The following is a 22486-nucleotide window of genomic DNA, read 5'->3' as shown; positions in this document are numbered from 1 at the left end:
TGTTGATCTTCTGTCTATCCTTCCAGTCAGTGGTTTATTTATTTTGTTTCTATCTGCATTTGAGCCCGATGCTATCACGTTAGCTCAGTAGCTAAAGAGTTTCTTTGATGTATTGTCGTGGAGATAAAAGTCACTGTGAATGTCCATTTCGTGTTCTCGACTCTCATTTTCAAGAGGATATAGTATCCGAGGTGGTTTAAAATACAAATCCGTGATCCACAATAGAAAAAGGAGAAAGTGTGGAATCCAATGAGCCAGCTTGTACCTAAGTTACGGTCAGAGCGAAAAAAGATATGTCTTGCACTGCATTCTAGTCCTTCACTCTAACGTTCCTCATCCACGAATCTTTCATCCTCGATCAAATTAATGGGGTAATCGTCGCTTTCTCGGTCCGAATCGCTCTCGCTGCTGGTGTAAACAATAGGAAAATATGAGCAGTCCTTCCTCCGGTGACGTCACGCTACTTCCGGTAGGAGCAAGGCTTTTTTTTACCAGAAAGTTGCAAACTTTATCGTCGTTGTTCTATACTAAATCCTTTCAGCAAAAATATGGCAATATCGCGAAATGATCAAGAATGACACATAGAATGGATCTGCTATCCCCGTTTAAATAAAAAAAATTCATTTCAGTAGGCCTTTAAAGAAAAACTCTTACGGAAAGTAGAAGACAATTCGCCTCTCATCCGAGTAGGTTTCGTCAGTTCGTGATTTTCCCCTATGTCACAACACCTTATCCCAGACGGAGTGATCTTCAGTGAAGTGTTAGGCTGACTGTAAACTAAAACAGCCTATGTGGTCATGCCGGTGACCAACACCACTGCGCACGCCATCCACCTATAATTTTCTGTGGGTTCTGAATCAGGACAAATTGAAGAGCAGCCTTTTTGTTCAACCTGATAGGGGACACTGCATATATATATATATATATATATATATATATATATATATATATATATATATATATATATATATATATATATATATATATATATATATATATATATACTGTATATATAGCTATACGAAAAACATTATTCACAGTGTGCCGTGCTGGTAATGGCATGCTGTGTCACAGAGAACCTATTAAGCATTGATCATTAGCATTTAGGGCTGCATCATGCATTGATTGGTGTGTAATGGATGTTGCGCATGATTCTCAGAAATGACAGTGGATGGAAATAACCCTGAAAAAGACACCTGACATGTCATATTGCTTGTGTTGACTTATTGTCACACTGTGCATGTACGTTTGTCTTCTTGTATTTGTGCACCTCTTTAACCAAGAGAAAAGACGCTCCAACCATTTCTAAAAGGCTAAGGCCCTAAGTGGCTGGGATAGCGACCACTCAGCACTAAATGTCCTTGCTTTCATTTCTTGCACTATCAAACAGACACTTCTCTTCCTGTCTAATTTGAACTGAGACAGCAGCTTCATTAGGTGCAGTCATAATGATTTATGTTCAGGACATACTTGCAGGGCCGATGGAGGAAGTGTATTATCGTGCTGCATGCACAAAACCTGGCCTGATGCTCTTACCATGACAAGAGGCTGAACCAAACAAACACACACAATGCTGGGTAAATTAGATCCTTCATGTACAAACAGATGCATTGTGTTTTTAACCCTTTGGTGCACACATGGAACTCTTTAAATGGATCAGTTTTGATGAACACTGCTGCTGTCCAAGAGTCACAATGTTAAAGTGGGGCAAATGAGAATTATGCCATCCTTAAAACCCAAACCCAGACCTTGGGGACCACGCCAAATTAATCAGCAAATTTTGTGAAAATTGCCTGTAGTGGTGATTGCAAGTGTGAATGGCCATCTGTATGAGTCTACCCTGTGACTTCCTGACACTCAGGCCAGGGTGTTTAACACCAATCATTCCTAGTTTTGAATAGGCTGCAGGTTCCTGTGATCCTGAACTGAATAAGCGATACAGAAAATAAGGCTCCTTTTACACTATCCAGGGTAAATCCCACCTAACCTTATCATTGTCCACACACACACAATGGTCGTTAAACACCCCCTCGGCCCCCCTCCGTCCGCCGGCGCAACGCGACCTAGTACACATGCGCGGAAAATGCGCACGTCATAGTCACCTCCAGTGTTGCTTTGTGTGCAAGTTCTTACATTTAACTATTTTGCCTTCACCTTCATTGTCCATTCGTTTTTGGGAACTTTGTATACTCTGGACCTAGACGTTGAGTCCATGACATACATGGCGGACAATAACTGATACAGTCTGCTTTGCCAGTCCAAAAACATTTGCCGTTTTCCGTAGTCTTCCCTCGACGGCATAGTAATTCAAAGCACACGCTACCTTTTTTTAAATCACATCCACGGGGGCCCGCATTCTTTTGTTGTCATTCGTTGTCTCTCTTTCGACAAATGGACAAAGTTTTTCGATAACTAGAATCACAGCTGACCTGGACATTCGAAAGTTCTCTTGCTGTCTGAGGTGTTGTATCCGAAATAGCTGCAATCGCGCGTTTTCTTCTCTTATGGTATTCATGTGTGATTCCCACAAGCGTCTGTACAGATGGAAGGAGAAACACGGGCATGTCTGGATGACTCGCCTCCATGTTTCCAGTGGTTAGCTCCGAGTTACGAAACCGCTTTATTATGACGCCGGCTGTGGCGCGTTCCTTCTGACGTCCTGTGTGGGGCGCTGTCTTTCTGGCGTCACTTCCTCTCCGAACTCAGTTTGTAAACGATCAATGAGTCTATAGAAAGCTAAGAGCCGGAGATTCAAGAAATAGACGGTGCGCTTACCCGTGTAGGCTATATATTTATTCGTTTAAGGGGTTATCCGGCTTAGTGTAGACATAGCCTAAATGTATATGCATGTAAACTTGCGACCCCGAGAGGGACAAACGGTAGAAAATGGATGAATGGATGGATGCATGTAAACTATAGTTTAATATTGATGCAATGTTTGTGTGATTAAAATATTGAGATGATATTGACGTATTCTACGGGTGTTCTTTACACAGCCCTCTCACCATTCAACCATAGGTAAAATAACTCCTAAACAAACTGGCACAATCCAGTGCAACAAGAATAAACCATAGAATGACCTCTGGATTTGGGACTTAAACGTTTTAGGCATGTCTTCTGTCTGTGACATGCTGGAATCACCCCTTTACTTGGGGAAACTTAATATATCTGGCATATTCATATGACAAAACATCAATGTTGGTAAGACTGTGTGCTGGGAAAGTTGAGAATTTGCAGCTTTAGTCAAAATAAAGAGACAATCAAGTAACTAAACTGAAAGTAAAGATGTTTGAACAATAGCCAATCTAAAATACACATTTTTCTACATGTGGCACAAAAAAAGTGTTTAGAGCCCAGGTTTTAGGTTTTTCCCTTGTTTGTTTTTATGTGCGTCAGTAAAAAAATGGCTGCCGGCACTTAAAATCAAACCCATTAGGCTGCTTTTATAAACACGTTGTTTATTCCGGCCATTTCACTCTAACCCAATAACTCTAAATCTTTAGTAACAGGCGAGAAATTCTGCACCCCTATTCCTTTCACTTTGACATATCCCCGTGGCCCCTCCGCATCTCTCACACTTTCTAGTAGGGCTGCACGATTATTGCCAAAATAATAATCACAATTATTTTATATCAATAATGAAATCACGATTATTGTGCATGGATGTAATATCATTATGTAATTTGTATTTAAATGGCTAAATAAAAATGCAAAGGCAAAATAAACATTACAAATCTATTTAAACACAAATATTGCTCTTTTTGTTCATTATCATGGCCTTTTTTGGGATGCCATAAAAAAACACCCGTGTGTCATCAATTGGACACCCACCTAATCAAATTTTTGATCGTTTGTAGTGGAAGAAGAGTATAATAAAGACAAAATACAGACATATAGCATTATTAGTGTTAACGATAATACTCACATGAAAGAGTACTTCATTTATAACATTACCGCATTCCCTGGATTCATTAGCATGTGCAGATGCAGGAGTGCATAAATTCCAATGGGGAGCACGTCTCGTCAGAACACCGGCGAGAAATGTTGGCACTCGTTGGAAAAGTGTCTCCGGGCTCTATTGAGTATGGATGGTTGGTTTGTCAGTTCATTTCGAACATGCATAAAATTACAATGTAATGCATCACATATTTCCAGTGGTTTCATTACAGCATCGCAGGACTTTAAGACGCTGTTGCTGTGAAGATATTTGATTTGATACGCGGCGGAGCCTGCTTTTTAAATGTTAATATGGTCAACGAGCACCCTCATTTAATTGTGGCGGCCAAGATAGTGATTAAAATGTGATTATCTGTGCAGCCTTACTTTCTAGTGAAGTGTCATGGCCTGTGAGGAGCATGGATCATGTTATGTTGATAAAACATCCGCCACCATACATGAGTTCACTCAACAACAACAAAAGCAGCACATATATAAACAATGCAGGAATCCAAATCAGTCCTTCAGCCATACAGTCTTCCACCAAACCATGTTTTAGACAGTACCTGGTGGTGGTAACTGCCCTCCCGCCGATACGAAGTCTGAACAGGAAAGAGGCAAAGGCAAAAGGTCAAGAGAGAGTTGAAACAATTTAAAAGATAATAAAACTGAAAGGAAAGGAAATGAGAGGCCTGAGATATAAGTGGGTATGTGAAAGGCATGAAGGAAGAATTAGGGTTGACTTCATGGGTTTTTGACTATTTATGTATGTCTTAAAGGCCTACTGAAACCCACTACTACCGACCACGCAGTCTGATAGTTTATATATCAATGATGAAATCTTAACATTATAACACATGCCAATACGGCCGGGTTAACTTATAAAGTGACATTTTAAATTTGCCGCTAAACTTCCGGTTCGAAACGCCCCTGAGGATGACGTATGCGCGTGACGTAGACCGGGGAACACGGGTATGCCTTCCACATTGAAGCCAATATGAAAAAGCTCTGTTTTCATTTCATAATTCCACAGTATTCTGGACATCTGTGTTCGTGAATCTGTTTCAATCATGTTCATTGCATTATGGAGAAGGAAGCTGAGCAAGCAAAGAAGAAAGTTGTCGGTGCGAAATGGACGTATTTTTCGAACGTAGTCAGCCACAACAGTACACAGCCGGCGCTTCTTTGTTTACATTCCCGAAAGATGCAGTCAAGATGGAAGAACTCGGATAACAGAGACTCTAACCAGGAGGACTTTTGACTTCGATACACAGACGCCTGTAGAGAACTGGGACAACACAGACTCTTACCAGGATTACTTTGATTTGGATGACAAAGACGCAGACGTGCTACTGTGAGTATGCAGCTTTGGCTTCTAAACATTTGATCGCTTGACCGTATGTGCGCAACTTTTTTTTGCGTGTGTACGTAACTTTTTAAAAATATATAAGCTTTATGAACCTTGGGTTAGGTGAACGGTCTTTTGGGCTGAGTGATTGTGTGTGTTGATCAGGTGTTTGAATTGTATTGGCGTGTTCTATGGAGCTAGGAGCTAGCATAGGAGCTAGGAGCTAGCATAACAAACACGCAGGTGTTTTTATGCAGGATTAATTTGTGGCATATTAAATATAAGCCTGGTTGTGTTGTGGCTAATAGAGTATATATATGTCTTGTGTTTATTTACTGTTGTAGTCATTCCCAGCTGAATATCAGGTACCGTGAGTATGCAGCCTTGGCTGCTAAACATTTGAGAGCTTGACCGTATGTGCGCGTCACGTACTTAACTTTTTAAAAATATATAAGCTTTATGAACCTTGGGTTAGGTGAACGGTCTTTTGGGCTGAGTGATTGTGTGTGTTGATCAGGTGTTTGAATTGTATTGGCGTGTTCTATGGAGCTAGGAGCTAGCAGAGGAGCTAGGAGATAGCGTAACAAACACGCAGGTGTTTTTATGCAGGATTAATTTGTGGCATATTAAATATAAGCCTGGTTGTGTTGTGGCTAATAGAGTATATATATGTCTTGTGTTTATTTACTGTTGTAGTCATTCCCAGCTGAATATCAGGTCACCCCCGCCTCTCACAGCATCTTCCCTATCTGAATAGCTTCAACTCCCCACTAGTCCTTCACTTGCACTTTACTCATCCACAAATCTTTCATCCTCGCTCAAATTAATGGGGAAATTGTCGCTTTCTCGGTCCGAATCTCTCTCACTTCATGCGGCCATCATTGTAAACAATAGGGAACTTTGCGTATATGTTCAACTGACTACGTCACGCTACTTCCGGTAGGGGCAAGCCTTTTTTTTATCAGATACCAAAAGTTGCAATCTTTATCGTCGTTGTTCTATACTAAATCCTTTCAGCAAAAATATGGCAATATCGCGAAATGATCAAGTATGACACATAGAATAGATCTGCTATCCCCGTTTAAATAGAAAAAATTCATTTCAGTAGGCCTTTAATGATTTTGGTGTCCTCAAATTATGCGGGAACCCATTGGGTACATGTCTAGGTTTACTCAAGTGTCTACAATACCATAATACATTTTCTGATGAAAGATAGGATGAGACACCAATCCGGAAGTCAGCCATGTCATACTCGTCAAAGCGCTACATTAGAAAATGTCAAGTGGTTAATTTTTGCAATGTTCCCGGCTGTCACAATTGAGCAGACAGAGGAATACAACTACAGTACTATTGTCTGCCCAACAGTCAGCATGGACAGAATAGTTTTGAAAATAAAGGAGGTGAGTCGGGGCTGCAGACCTCAGCCAGAAGATGGATGGGAGGAATTAGATAACATTCAAATTTTGTATCCAGTACATATTTTATGTTGACCACTGCAGCTTTAAAAATGTTTGCTTCGTTTTGTTGCGGAATTTTAACTTACAGTATTGTCCATGACTCAATTTAAGTTTACTCAATGTTTACAAATGTGTACCTCCAAGATGGTGTGATGTCCATGTCTGGACCGTAATTATGACATTGGTGAAAACTAGGGATGTGCCCATCGATTGGCTACCGATCAGTATCGGCTGATTTTTGTGACAATGTTTGTGATTACCATTGCAGATTAATGCCTTCCAATCCCCTATGGCTGACATTGTATGCATTTTTAATCCCCCATCGGACAAGCAGCTAATAGCTAATTATGTGTCTCTTTACACAGTGCGGAATCGCTCCCCTAAACCAGAGCTGCCAAGCCTCTCTTGAGATTTCTCACAGTTGTATTTCCCCATACACTGTGTATTTATTTTTTGAGAACAATAAACTTTTGTGGATGTTTTGGAGACATGAAAGCGTGCAATACTCTAATGTCCTCAACGTACAAGCATCGCTGCCGTGAGCCTTTACTCAAAGGCGATTCCCTGTCTACTGAATGTCTGCTCTTAGACAGCTTGCATTGAAAACTCAATTGTTGTACTTTCAAGTGCAATGACAATAAAGTTGTGATGCAGTCAGAGTAGAGAGGAGACACACATCACCTCCGTGCAAAGCTGCCGCTATTTCTGTCTCGGTTTACAGATGATTGTGATAGTGATTGGAGCATTGTTTGTCAAAAAAAACATTCATGTAGTTTGGTTTTTTTATGAATTTATTATGGGTCTACTGAAAATGTGACCAAATCTGCTGGGTCAAAAGTATACATACAGCAATGTTAATATTTGGTTACATGTCCCTTGGCAAGTTTCACTGCAATAAGGCGCTTTTGGTAGCCATCCACAAGCTTCTGGTAGAATTTTTGACCACTCCTCTTGACAAAATTGGTACCGTTCAGCTAAACGTGTTGGTTTTCTGACATGGACTTGTTTCTTTAGCATTTTCCACATGTTTAAGTCAGGACTTTGGGAAGGCCATTCTAAAACCTTCATTCTAGCCTGATTTAACTATTCCTTTACCACATTTAACGTGTGTTTGGGGTCATTGTTGTCACACCTGGGTGAAGTCTTGTCTGGGTTTCGTCTGGTTTCATGTCGTCTTGTCATTTCCTGTTTTATTTTGAAAGGTTAACTCTCCCTCTCGTTTCAGATCACTTGTCCTTCCTCCCTTTTCACTGGTCTGATGTCTCTCCTGATTGTGCCCACCTGTGTCATCCTCCCTCATGCGTATAAATGTCTCGCCCTCCTCTTGTCTTGTGCCAGAGTATATGGTCTCGTCAGGTACCGCCAGCCTTCGTCCACAGTCTCGAACCAAGTTGATAAGTATTGCCTCGCCTTATTTATTGATTTCTTTGTTCCCTCTGAGAAAGAGTGATTTTTGTTTTGCCAAAGTTTTTTGGTCAAGTTTTTTGTGCTAATTCCATAGTGCTTAGCCTTCTTTTTTTCTTCCTCTTGGAGCGCTTTAGTTTGTAGTTCTCTCAGCTCTTTATAGCGTTCTTTCTGTTTATAGCTTCTTGTCTCCTCTGCATGAGTGATTTACCCTTTTTTGTAGTTCATCATAGATTGTTGTTTTTTTGTTATTAGATTCGTGTAGAATTTTGCTTTTGCCTTTTTCCTCCCTATGGAGTGATTTTCCGTTTATTGCCTTATGCCCTATGATATATATCTGTTGTTACTCTAATATATCAAAGATAGATTTTGTAGCCACTTTGTTTTAATCACTCTGTCCATATATAATTCAAAGAAAACTGTTAAAATAAAGCCTGTGTCAATCGTCCTCCTTCTGCATCTGAGTCCTCATTCTCGCCACGGCATAACAACTGTGCCCAAGACCCAACCTGCGGGCTGATGATTTTAGGTTGTCCTGAAGAATTTGGAGGTAATCCTCCTCTTTCATTGTCCCATTTACTCTGTAAAGCACCATTTCCATTGGCAGCAAAACAGGCCCAGAACATAATACTACCACCACCATGCTTGACGGTAGGTAGCCCAGAACATAATACTACCACCACCATGCTTGACGGTAGGAATGGTGTTCCTGGGATTAAAGGCCTCACCGTTTCTCCTCCAAACATATTGCTGGGTTTTGTTGGCCAAACAGCTCAATTTGTGTTTCATCTGACATCACATGGACAAAGATAAGAGATTCTGGAGGCACCAATTTTGTCAAGACAAGTTTGCCAGAAGCTTGTGGATGGCTAACAAAAGTGTTATTGCAGTGAAACTTGCCAAGGGGCATGCAACCAAATATTAACATTGCTGTATGTATACTTTTGACCCAGAAGATTTGGTCACATTTTCAGTCGACCCATAATAAATTCATTAAAAAACAAAACTTCATGAATGTTTTTTGTGACACACAAGTATGTGCTCCAATCACTCTATCACCAAAAAATAAGAGTTGTAGAAATGATTGGAAACTCAAGACAACAATGACATTATATTCTTTACATGTGTATGTAAACTTTTGACCACGACTGTAAATGTTTCAGCACTGTCACGCTTCAAATAAAAACAAACCTAATGTTGCGAGTCATAGATTTGGTTAGTTTGTGAATCCAACCCTGCAGTCTTATGATCAAATTTGATACTCTAACATTTACCAATGTAGAACAAGGACAAATACAACTAAACTAAGTATAAACAAAATAAAATTAATTCCGTTATAATCATAGTTTGTATTTTTTAGCTCACTTTTTATGTCTCCCACAATGTCCTTCCTTTCTCCTACAGAATCCATTGTAATCAATTATGCAAATGAGGCAATGATGTCATCTATCAACGTCTAGCAACTTTGATGACAATAGCTACTTGAGGATTTGGCAACACTGGGAGATCAAGAGGGATCAGAAGAGACTGAGGACAGTGAGGATGGAGATGTAGAAGAGATACAAATAGAGAACACATGCAGATGATGAGACGGAAGAGCCAGCAGAGAAAAATGGTGGAGATGATTTTCATTTCTAAGGTATGATTAATTAAGACAAGCATTAGGCCACAGTGCAGGGAGGATGTCAGTCCTAATGTCCTAAGGCTTAAATATATGTTAATTCAGGTCAAATCAGCATTAAAAAAGCAATTTTTTTTGTCATATGCATCATGCCACTGAAGTCTCACTCTTGTCATTTTCTGAAACTTGGCATCCCTGCCTCAGCTAATAATAATTACCTCCCTTATTGCAAATAAACTGCATTTCTTAGTATCTTAAGTATCATTATTAGTATAATTATTACTGGAGAGCGAGGCTAAACATGTTACACACTGAAAACAAGCTAGCTGCAGGCATTTAATAGCTAACCAACCGCTAAGCTAACATTGAACTAGCTTGAAACAACACAGAGGAATACGTTATTTTGTAAACTTTGAGAAGTGTAAATTGAACCATGTTGCAGCAGAAAATAAGTAGATATTAACAGAGAATTAACAAGTAGATTAATTAGAGTCTTCAAAGTATAATATAACAACTGTTGTCAGTATTGTCACAGTCAGCACTAAGAAGAATGCTGATTGATTCATAAATTGGTGATGTTGATACCAAGGGTGCAATCAGTATATGATTGATACTAGAGTGATTAGATCATTATTTTTGTTTTCCCCAACATCGTTTTTGTTTTTTTCTTTTTCTGTTAATGTTTACCCACTGTGAATCATTTCCTGAACACAGGAGAACATTGACGGCAAAAATCAAAGTACAAACCCCGTTTCCATATGAGTTGGGAAATTGTGTTAGATGTAAATATAAACGGAATACAATGATTTGCAAATCCTTTTCAACCCATATTCAATTGAATGCACTACAAAGACAAGATATTTGATGTTCAAACTTTATGTTTTTTTTGCAAATAATAATTAACTTAGAATTTCATGGCTGCAACACGTGCCAAAGTAGTTGGGAAAGGGCATGTTCACCACTGTGTTACATGGCCTTTCCTTTTAACAACACTCAGTAAACGTTTGGGAACTGAGGAGACACATTTTTTAAGCTTCTCAGGTGGAATTATTTCCCATTCTTGCTTGATGTACAGCTTAAGTTGTTCAACAGTCCGGGGGTCTCCGTTGTGGTATTTTAGGCTTCATAATGCGCCACACATTTTCAATGGGAGACAGGTCTGGACTACAGGCAGGCCAGTCTAGTACCCGCACTCTTTTACTATGAAGCCACGTTGATGTAACACGTGGCTTGGCATTGTCTTGCTGAAATAAGCAGGGGCGTCCATGGTAACGTTGCTTGGATGGCAACATATGTTTCTCCAAAACCTGTATGTACCTTTCAGCATTAATGGCGCCTTCACAGATGTGTAAGTTACCCATGTCTTGGGCACTAATACACCCCCATACCATCACAGATGCTGGCTTTTCAACTTTGCGCCTATAACAATCCGGATGGTTCTTTTCCTCTTTTGTCCGGAGGACACGACGTCCACAGTTTCCAAAAACAATTTGAAATGTGGACTCGTCAGACCACAGAACACTTTTCCACTTTGTATCAGTCCATCTTAGATGAGCTCAGGCCCAGCGAAGCCGACGGCGGTTCTGGGTGTTGTTGATAAACGGTTTTCGCCTTGCATAGGAGAGTTTTAACTTGCACTTACAGATGTAGCGACCAACTGTAGTTACTGACAGTGGGTTTCTGAAGTGTTCCTGAGCCCATGTGGTGATATCCTTTACACACTGATGTCGCTTGTTGATGCAGTACAGCCTGAGGGATCGAAGGTCACGGGCTTTACTGCTTACGTGCAGTGATTTCTCCAGATTCTCTGATCCCTTTGATGATATTACGGACCGTAGATGGTGAAATCCCTAAATTCCTTGCAATAGCTGGTTGAGAAAGGTTTTTCTTAAACTGTTCAACAATTTGCTCACGCATTTGTTGACAAAGTGGTGACCCTCGCCCCATCCTTGTTTGTGAATGACTGAGCATTTCATGGAATCTACATTTATACCCAATCATGGCACCCACCTGTTCCCAATTTGCCTGTTCACCTGTGGGATGTTCCAAATAAGTGTTTGATGAGCATTCCTCAACTTCATCAGTATTTATTGCCACCTTTCCCAACTTCTTTGTCACGTGTTGCTGGCATCAAATTCTAAAGTTAATGATTATTTGCAAAAAAAAAATGTTTATCAGTTTGAACATCAAATATGTTGTCTTTGTAGCATATTCAACTGAATATGGGTTGAAAATTATTCGCAAATCACTGTATTCCGTTTATATTTACATCTAACACAATTTCCCAACTCATATGGAAACGGGGTTTGTACTTCAATGAGTAGTAGATAGTAGAGTTTGCTTTATTTTGGTCATTTTGTACTACTTGTTTTGATCAAACAATTGTATATAATAAAAGAGAGTAATAAATGAATACATCAATTAAAACATTTACAGTGATCGGTATCTGTCTTGGTATCAGCTGATCTCACTCACTGTAAGCCACTATGAGCTTTCTAACGTGGGCTTGTTTGAATTGACACCTCAGGTGTGCAGTATACACAGGTGTACAATATGCTTTAAAGAAGTGTGATCCTCACAGAAACTGAGCGCAGGCTGTACTTACGACACAGCGTGTTTGCTCGAGCATATAATTTTCGATGCTCCCTGTAAACATCTTTGTCATCAGACAGGTCATTCGTAATAATATCTATACTGTTTACATAACAATAAGTTGGTGATCACTAATCAGGAGGATTCATCTTCCTTGCAGCACTGGTTCGTTTGTTTATTGTGACTAATGTTCATGGTGTGCCTTTTGGACTTTTTGCTCATTCAACCTTTTTACCCGCACGTTGCTTCCCGTTTCTGCATCCTGGAGTTACAAACCCCGTTTCCATACGAGATGGGAAATTGTGTTAGATGTAAATATAAACGGAATACAATGATTTGCAAATCATTTTCAACCCATATTCAGTTGAATATGCTACAAAGACAACATATTTGATGTTCAAACTGATAAACATTATTTTTTTTGCAAATAATCATTAACTTTACAATTTTATGCCAGCAACACGTGACAAAGAAGTTGGGAAAGGTGGCAATAAATACTGATAAAGTTGAGGAATGCTCATCAAACACTTATTTGGAACATCACACAGGTGTGCAGGCTAATTGGGAACAGGTGGGTGCCATGATTGTGTATAAAAACAGCTTCCCATAAAATGCTCAGTCTTTCACAAGAAAGGATGGGGCGAGGTACACCCCTTTGTCCACAACTGCGTGAGAAAATAGTCAAACAGTTTAAGAACAACGTTTCTCAAAGTGCAATTGCAAGAAATTTAGGGATTTCAACATCTACGGTCCATAATATCATCAAAAGGTTCAGAGAATCTGGAGAAATCCCTCCACGAAAGCGGCATGGCCGGAAACCAACATTGAATGACCGTGACCTTCGATCCCTTAGACGGCACTGTATCAAAAACCGACATCAATCTCTAAAGGATATCACCACATGGGCTCAGGAACACTTCAGAAAACCACTGTCACTAAATACAGTTGGTCGCTACATCTGTAAGTGCAAGTTAAAGCTCTACTATGCAAAGCGAAAGCCATTTATCAACAACATCCAGAAACGCCGCCGGCTTCTCTGGGACTGAGATCATCTAAGATGGACTCATGCAAAGTGGAAAAGTGTTCTGTGGTCTGACGAGTCCACATTTCAAATTGTTTTTGGAAATATTCGACATCGTGTCATCCGGACCAAAGGGGAAGCGAACCATCCAGACTGTTATTGACGCAAAGTTGAAAAGCCAGCATCTGTGATGGTATGGGGGTGCATTAGTGCCCAAGGAATGAGTAACTAACACATCTGTGAAGGCACCGTGCTTATTTCAGCAAGACAATGCCAAGCCACATTCAGCACGTGTTACAACATCGTGGCTTCGTAAAAAAAGAGTGCGGGTACTTTCCTGGCCCGCCTGCAGTCCAGACCTGTCTCCCATCGAAAATGTGTGGCGCATTATGAAGCGTAAAATACGACAGCGGAGACCCCGGACTGTTGAACGACTGAAGCTCTACATAAAACAAGAATGGGAAAGAATTCCACTTTCAAAGCTTCAACAATTAGTTTCCTCAGTTCCCAATCGTTTATTGAGTGTTGTTAAAAGAAAAGGTGATGTAGCACAGTGGTGAACATGCCCTTTCCCAACTACTTTGGCACTTGTTGCAGCCATGAAATTCTAAGTTAATTATTATTTGCCAAAAAAAAAAAAAGTTCATGAGTTTGAACATCAAATATCTTGTCTTTGTAGTGCATTCAATTGAATATGGGTTGAAAAGGATTTGCAAATCATTGTATTCTGTTTATATTTACATCTAACACAATTTCCCAACTCATATGGAAACGGGGTTTGTACATCAACTAAAGCCATGCAAGTTCCTGACACAAGGATTCTTTTTTTAAACGCAGTGTGTGAAGAAACGTTGCGACTTTGTACGCAGGAAGTGGAACAGTTAGAATGTAAACATAAAAAACAAAAACGTAGTGGTACCTCAACTTAACCACTATGTTAAAATACGAGCTGTCTCTCTGCTTTTTGTTCTGCTTTAAGTTGTGAGCATAGATTAGAGTTATGAGCAAGTAGTGTTTGTCCACAGGACGCAGGCTGAGATCGACACAATCCTGCCCTCTATCCACAGGAACTGAGAAAGTTAGTGCAAAGGAGAATAGGCGGACGACCGAATCAGAGAAAGAAATCATTAAAAACATGTCCTACCCGGCGAGTCTGCCCGACCGCATCACACAAGCCGCAGCCAACCTCTTCGGCATGCAGACAAAAACTTCACAGGACGGAATATTAGCCTTGAAAATATGGAGAAGCTGCAGATGCTGTGTTTGATGTATTTCAGTTCATTCTGTCTTGTCCCGCATTAACAAACTGGACTGTCGAGCATTACTTTTGGCACATAAACACAGGTTGCTGTCAACTCTGACATCTGGTTCGTCACTTAAAGACGTCTGTGGGAAACATTTACAACAATAACAGTTCCAGAGAAGCAGCACGTAGAAGACACCTCCAAAAGTCCGGTCCCCAAGGTAAATAATGAACAATATTATAACTGCAGTTGTTTGTAGTACATATCGGCAAACTATATTTATTATCTAAAAGTTTGATTTTCTTTTGAAAAAGGTTAGTTACATGTGAATATTGTAGAGTTTTCGGAGAGCCAAACATTGTTCAAATTGATTAAAATTCATTTTAATGGGCAGGACTGATGTGAGATATAAGTGATCTGTGATGGAACAAATTGAGCTCATAAGTTGAGGTACAGCTGTCGGTGTGAAAATAGTGTAATGTCATACACATGAACCTATACATTAGACTGTGGTGCAATGGTCATTTATATTCAGATTTTTCAGTACAGAGCCTTCACTTTGTTACGGTGGCATTAGTGAAGGACAAAAAGTGATCAATTGGCGTTGTGGACAAAAAAGCAAGTATTTAAGATTTAGGCGGACAAAAACGGTGCAGCCAAGCATTTGACTAGCGGGAGTTATGTCTGGCAATGGCGGCAAAGAGAACCCAGAGTTTAGAGCTCCCTTTGTCTCCTGGAATACAGTGTGTGCTGTGTGTATCACCAAATAGTTGTTTCTATTTTGTTAAAATTACAATTATGTGTTTCTTGATGAAAAGTGAAAAAACAGTATTTTATGCAGCACAATGGCATAGTGATTAAAATGTCTTCCTAGCAGCTGGGATATTCTGGTGGGATTTGCCATTGTTGCTGGCGTGAGTCTGTCCCCCCATATCCCAAAAACCTGCACGTTTGCGTAATTGGAAACCAAAAAAATGTCTATACATTAGGGTTGTACAGGATACCGGTACTAGTATGGTACCGCGATACTAATTAACCATATTCGGTACTATACCACGTCTAAAAAGTACCGGTCCCCCTGTCGTCGTCACCTTGTGTCATTGCTGGTTGACGAGCAGACGAGCGTATTCGGTAGCGCACAATCACAGAGTACTTACAAGCAGACACAGTGTGTAGACAGAAAACGGAGAACGGACGCATTTTGGCTTAAAAACTAAAGATAAAGGGGAAGTTATAACACCCTCAGGAAGAGGCGCTTTAAGACACGGCTCGCTCACTAGCGGCTGAAGTCCAGCCGCAGTCGGCAGTGTTTTAGCTACTTCTAAATCACTAATCCTCGCCTCCATGGCGACAAATAAAGTATGTTTCTGCAGGACGAGGAATAGCTAAACATGATTCACTACACACCGTAGCTCACCGATGTCAAAATGTAAACAAACGCCATTGGTGGATTTACACCTAGCATCCACTGTAATGATACCAAGTACAGGAGCGTATCTTGTCGATACTACTATGATTACATCCATATTTTTTGGCATCATAACTTATTTTTTGCGTTTTTTTTTTAAATGTACAGTATATTATGTTTATAAACTCAGGAAATATGTCGCTGGACACATGAGGACTTTGAATATGACCAATTTATGATCCTGTAACTACTTGGTATCAGATTGATATCTAAATGTGTGGTATCATCCAAAAATAATCAGAATCAGAATCAGAAATAATGTATTAATCCCCGGGGGGAAATTTAAATTTTCAGCATGTAAAGCATCCAAACAACAGAACAGTAAGTGATTATTAAATTTTAACAGAAGTGCAGATAGAACATGTTAAAAGAGAAAGTAAGCAGATATTAACAGTAAATGAACAATTAGATTAATAATTCATAATAACAATAATAAAATAATAGAATGGAAAATAACACAATATGTTACTGCATGTGTCAGCAGACTAAATTCGGAGCCTTTGTTTGTTTATTTACTACTAAAAGACAAGTTGTCTAGTATGTTCACTATTTTATTTAAGGACAAATTTGCAATAAGAAACATATGTTTAATGTACCGTAAGATTTATAGTTAAAATAAAGCCAATAATGCAATTTTTATGGTCCCCTTTATTAAGAAAAGTATCGAAATACATTTTGGTACCAGCACCTGTACCAAAACATTGGTATCAGGACAACACTACTACAGATGTGAATGTGAGTGTAAATAGTAATTGTTCTATGTGTGCCCTGTCATTAACTGGCTGGGATAGGTTCCAGCTCACCTACAACCTTTATGGGGACAATCTGTATCGAAAATGAACATGTGAAAATTGTTCATAGGGTCGTATAAATTTCACTAGGGACAGAAAAAAATATAGCCTCGTCATCCATAAAAGAAATGTATTTAAAAAAAAAATATATGTATTCAACCTCAGATGAGTGTGAGTAACTGTTATGATTTAAAGGGCAAATGTAACCCAAAGGATCCCTTGCAGTGCAGTGATCCTTGGTTGTCTCCTCTACGCCTATTAGTCTTTGCAGCATGCATGATTAGCAATGACCAAGGGCTATTGGACAGTGAGAAAATAAATGAGCCAGACCCACACAGATGGGATTCAATTTCCTTGTTCTGCAGGGACAACTTAACATGATCAGTTCTGAGTGTAATTGTCACACATCCAGGTTACGTAATGCAATTCAGAAATATCTATGAGTTGGGTACTGGGTGGCGTTAAAAGAGCCTGAGTGCGACTAAACACCAACTCAGTCATGTCATCGTTGGAGGGAGAAAGAGGGCAATTTTGGCAAATAGCAGATTCAACATCATGAAATACAATTTTTGCCTTACCTTAGTGCGACTCTTGAAGTTTCTGAAAGCGCCTGCTTTGAAGATGACCCTGTTCCTTTTACAGAGGATGAAGACCACCATGCCGATTACCACCATCAACAAGCATAGAGGCGTGAGAACAGCCATGATCCACAGGTTGCTCGGTGGCATCTTCACCACAGCTGCACACAGATAAGGAGCATGCATTGCTGTCGTGTTTACTATTCGATTCATGTCAATACCAGATAATGAAAACCAGGAAACAACAGTGGTGTGCCGTCAGGGCCAGCAAGGCCTTCTCTGCTGGCCTAACATAACCAGAAATCATGATCATAATTAAAGATAAAAGTAATTTTTGATTTACTTTCCCTAAATATCTAAAAGAATTCACATTATCTTCATGTCATATTATGCTCTTTCCAGTGCTGTTGTTTTTACGTTACAGTTTGTATCAAATCAGAATTCAGCTAGTTTATGTTGCCATGCTGTACCAAATCTGCCCGAGGCCTTCAGAATAAAAAACGGACACATATTGGTTATAGACAGTTGCGATAGCCAATCAGATCACGAGTTATTGCCAGTAAGGCCTTCTCGCTGGCCTTACGCTGTGATTGGATACTCACTTGGGAGTCCCAAGTGAGTATCCAATCACAAGTTGCGAAACCAGGAAGTGGCACAGGAGCCATACGAGCCATACAAAGCCAGATAAAACTTGCCGGTACTCACAAAGAACGAGAGCAAAATGTTGATTAGGTGGCAAATATATATTTGCAAGGCCATTTTCAAGAAGGATACTTAAGAGACTCTACATCTTGTAAGACGAGTTCGGCGATGAAATGGGGAAATGCCCGCTATTTCCACTCAAATCAACCGACTATGAGGGGCTATACGGCGTCGAATGGGTGCTACAAATTGTGAGTTCAAATATTTTATTTCTTTATTTTTTCACGTTTACTATGTTTTTTGCAATTTTAATTTTGACAGTACCACATACGATGTTTGAATTGGTGATGCGGGTTTATGGATTTTTAAAAGCGCCAGAAAATGACCCGTTTTGTGCACTTTTGATGTGTTTCAATGTACAGTAGTGCGTACATGTGTTTCTGTATAGTATTTCTCCAGCAATGGTCATGTGGGGACATAAATGATGGTATTTTGAGAGGAAATCATTGAAGTCTGACATCACTGAAGGCCTAGGTGGGAAACGCACGGCCCGCCACTGGAAAAGAACAATCAGGAGTCAGCCTTTCCGATGTAGGGGGGGCGGCGTGGCGCGGTTGGGAGAGTGGCCGTGCCAGCAACCTGAGGTTTCCTGGTTCAATCCCCAGCTTCTACCAACCTAGTCACGCCCGTTGTGTCCTTGAGCAAGACACTTCACCCTTGCTCGTGGTTAGCGCCTTGCATGGCAGCTACCGCCATCAGTGAGTGAATGTGTGTGATGTTGTGAAGGTAGAAAAGCGCTATACAAGTATAACCCATTTACCATTTACCATATTGGGGGAGTCAAGTCCTATTCAACTTGAACTTTCTGTGGTAATCCATTTCACTTTTTACAAGCTTGCATGCTTTGTTTTGGCCATTCCATTTTTTCTATCACAGACCGAAAAAGGAATGTCAATGGTTACATCGGCAAGTATCAACACTGTGATTGACAGGCAATCAGTTGAGGGTGTAGACTGTACTCCATGTTCTGCCTGTCGTTAGCTTCCAAGTTACATGACAGCTATCATGTCACTGAACTGCAAAAGCTGCAGGAAACAGATGGGTTTTCGTGTTCACCTCCCTCAGCTGGACTTCAGAATTAATGAAGATATACTATACCAGGGGTCGGCAACCTTTACCACTCAAAGAGCCATTTTGGCAAGTTTCACAAATTAAAGAAAATAATGGGAGCCACAAAAAAAAAAAATTTATTTAAAATGAAAAACACCGCATACAAAGCTTATATTGCTTTGTGCTATGTTAACCAGAGATCTCAGACTCACGCACCGGCACGCACTTTGATATGTATATTTGATGTTAGTACGGCCCGCGAGTTTTGAATGAATGGCGCTTGATAGCGCCATACTTGCCAACACGGAGGCTACCTAATATCAGGGAGCGATGGCGCTGCTTTTGACGTCCTCTACGGTCTGCCCAAACAGTGTACCTGCTCGACCACATGTAGAATGCAGCTTCATCTTGCTCACGTAAGTGACAGCAAGGCGTACTAGGTCAGCAGCCACACAGTTTACACTGACGGTGTAAGTAAATACCCAGAATCCCATGCAGCACTAACTCTTCGCTCAACCGACGCACGGCGGGGGGTGGGGGGTGGGAGGGGGGTTGATGTGTGGGGGGGTTTGGTGGTAGCGGGGGTGTATAATGTAGACCGGAAGAGTTAGGGCTGCATGGGATTCTGGGTATTGGTTATGTTGTGTTTATGTTGTGTTACGGTGGGATGTTCTCCAGAAATGTGTTTTTCATTCTTTTTTGGTGTGGGTTCACAGTGTGGCGCATATTTGTAACATAACAGTGTTAAAGTTGTTTTATACGGCTACCGTCAGTGTAAGCTGTGTGGCTGATGACTAAGTATGTTTTGCTGTCTCCCACGTGTGCAAGTAAAAGCTACATACAACATGTGGCCGGGCTGGCACACTGTTTGTAAATGCTATAAGGAACAATTAATGCAGTGCAATTGGGCATGCCCTTAATCTAGTAATTAGAGTGAAAATAGGATTATATTTGCCCTGGGAGTTATCTAGGAGAGGCATTGAGATCCATAAATCTCCTGGGAAAATCGGGGGGTCGGCAAGTATGCAGCTGAGCCGCATCAGAGTGATCAAAGAGCCGCATGCAGCTCCGGAGCCGCGGGTTGCCGACCCCTGTACTATACACTATGGGCCTGATCTACCAAGATCCAAAAACGAAGTGTGTGCAAAGTAAAAGAAAATGTGGGTACTAATAGTGGGTGTGTTGCGGGTGATCTACTAAGACTTTACAATTGACAACATGTGCAAAAGTGGTGAAAAGCGCCTTACCTAAATTAGGTTTTTGTGTGTACTGTACACCCTGCCTACCGCCCGAATGCAGCTGAGATAGGCTCCTGCACCCCCCGCAACCCCGAAAGGGACAAGCGGTAGAAAATAGATGGATGGATATACCGGCTGTGCCCATGGAGTAGGGATGGGAATTAGTAAGATTTGTTCAAATCCAATTCCACTCTCAATTCTGCTTAACGATTCGGTTCTTTAGTGGTTCTCTTATCGATTCTCATTTGGATAAGAGGATAACAAACAAGTTGATTAGCGTTAACTCTGTTTAGTTTACAAAAAAATTAACGTACAAACTCAACAGTGAGGTTTTAAGAGGCCGACAACCTCCATGGGGTGCCAGGGTCAGGGTTCCTGGGAAATGGAAAAAAAAAACAATATAATAATAAAAATAGCCGCTTTGCAAGTTTTGCAAGTTCCCTATCTTCCTTCCTCGTGAATAACTCTCCAGCTTTTGGGTCGCTTCTGCGCCGTACGTGGTGGCGTCACACGCGCCCACGGGAATCGATAAGGGTATCGTTAACAAAACTGGCAAAGGATTCCTAGTCATCGAAACACTGGTAGCTTCCCATGCCTACCATGGAAACACTCATTTCCCTCCACATTCATGACGTCATATATATCATGCATCATATTGTGGACTGTGCAGCACACAAATATGGTAAATGGTAAATGGGTTGTACTTGTACAGCGCTTTTCTACCTTTTTTCAAGGAACTCAAAGCGCTTTGACACTATTTCCGCATTCACCCATTCACACACACATTCACACACTGATGGCGGGAGCTGCCATGCTAGGCGCTAATCAGGGCTCATCAGGAGCAAGGGTGAAGTGTCTTGCTCAAGGACACAACGGACGTGACTAGGATGGTAGAAGGTGGGGATTGAACCAGGAACCCTCAGGTTGCTGGCACAGCCACTCTCCCAACTGTGCCACGCCGTACCCAAATATAATATATACCCCCTTTTCTGAGCGATTTATAAGTGTGATCTAGACAACATAACCTATTTTTAGCACACCCAAAGGGTGGGTGTGCACTCTGTTATGATTGTGTGCCAGGAATGATCTAAATGCAAGAAAATGTACTTTGCTTGTTTGTTTTTTTCATGAAAAAATGAATGCTATTAACAAAAACGCCAGCAGACCTCAAAACAAGTCCTTAAGTCATCAAGCAGTTTATATAATAAAACGATATTCCTGAATAGACGATATGTCAAATATTTACAATTCTGACAGTCCAAATATGTTGGCTCACAGGATAGAGGATTCTCTTTCGTCGTCTATCTTTGAGTGCAATTGCTTACTTTCTCACAGATCATTTGTGCATAACTGTGCCAGTTTTAGCGTACATTTCAGACATGCTAAATATAAACGCAAAATAGCTTAGTCCTGATAAATCACATTGCAAGCACTAAATGATTATATTTGCATCCCCTCCTCCCAATATTGTGGGTGTTCTGATAATCGGCATATATTCTGGATATACAGTACAGGCCAAAAGTGTGGACACATTCAATGCATTTTCTTTATTTGCATGACTATTTACATTGTAGATTGTCACTGAAGGCATCAAAACAATGAATAAACCCATGTGGAGTTATGTACTTAACAAAAAAGGTGAAATAACTGAAAACATGTTTTATATTCTAGTTTCTTCAAAATAGCCACCCTTTGCTCTGATTACTGCTTTGCACACTCTTGGCATTCTCTTGATGAGCTTCAAGCACACCTGTCACGGGAAAACCATTTCAGGTGACTACCTCTTGAAGCTCATCGAGAGAATGCCAAAAGTGTGCAAAAAAGTAATCAGAGCAAAGGGTGGCTATTTTGAAGAAACTAGAATATAAAACTTGTTTTCAGTTATTTCACCTTTTTTGTTAAGTACATAACTCCACATGTGTTCATTCATAGTCTTGGTGCCTTCAGTGACAATCTACAATTGAAATAGTCATGAAAATAAAGAAAATGCATTGAATGAGAAGGTGTGTCCAAACTTTTGGCCTGTACTGTACATG

General features: G+C 40.4%; 1 protein-coding gene across 3 annotated transcripts in view; it reads right to left on the bottom strand.

Moving 5' to 3' along the window:
• kiaa1549la (KIAA1549-like a) overlaps positions 1–22486 on the bottom strand; it is a 303560-nt gene that overhangs the window by 113053 nt on the left and 168021 nt on the right. For 2 of the 3 annotated variants that reach the window (XM_062035891.1, XM_062035892.1), the window contains exons 11-12: positions 17461–17621; positions 4503–4538 (exon numbers count right to left, since the gene is read on the bottom strand). In XM_062035891.1, coding sequence (XP_061891875.1) covers positions 4503–4538; positions 17461–17621 — 197 coding nt within the window. The remainder of the gene's footprint in view (positions 1–4502; positions 4539–17460; positions 17622–22486) is intronic. The other variant, XM_062035893.1, reaches the window with a different exon arrangement.

Source organism: Entelurus aequoreus, linkage group LG24, assembly GCF_033978785.1.
Source record: "Entelurus aequoreus isolate RoL-2023_Sb linkage group LG24, RoL_Eaeq_v1.1, whole genome shotgun sequence".
Taxonomy (NCBI): Eukaryota; Metazoa; Chordata; class Actinopteri; order Syngnathiformes; family Syngnathidae; genus Entelurus; species Entelurus aequoreus.
This window is presented reverse-complemented; position numbering and strand designations above follow the sequence as displayed.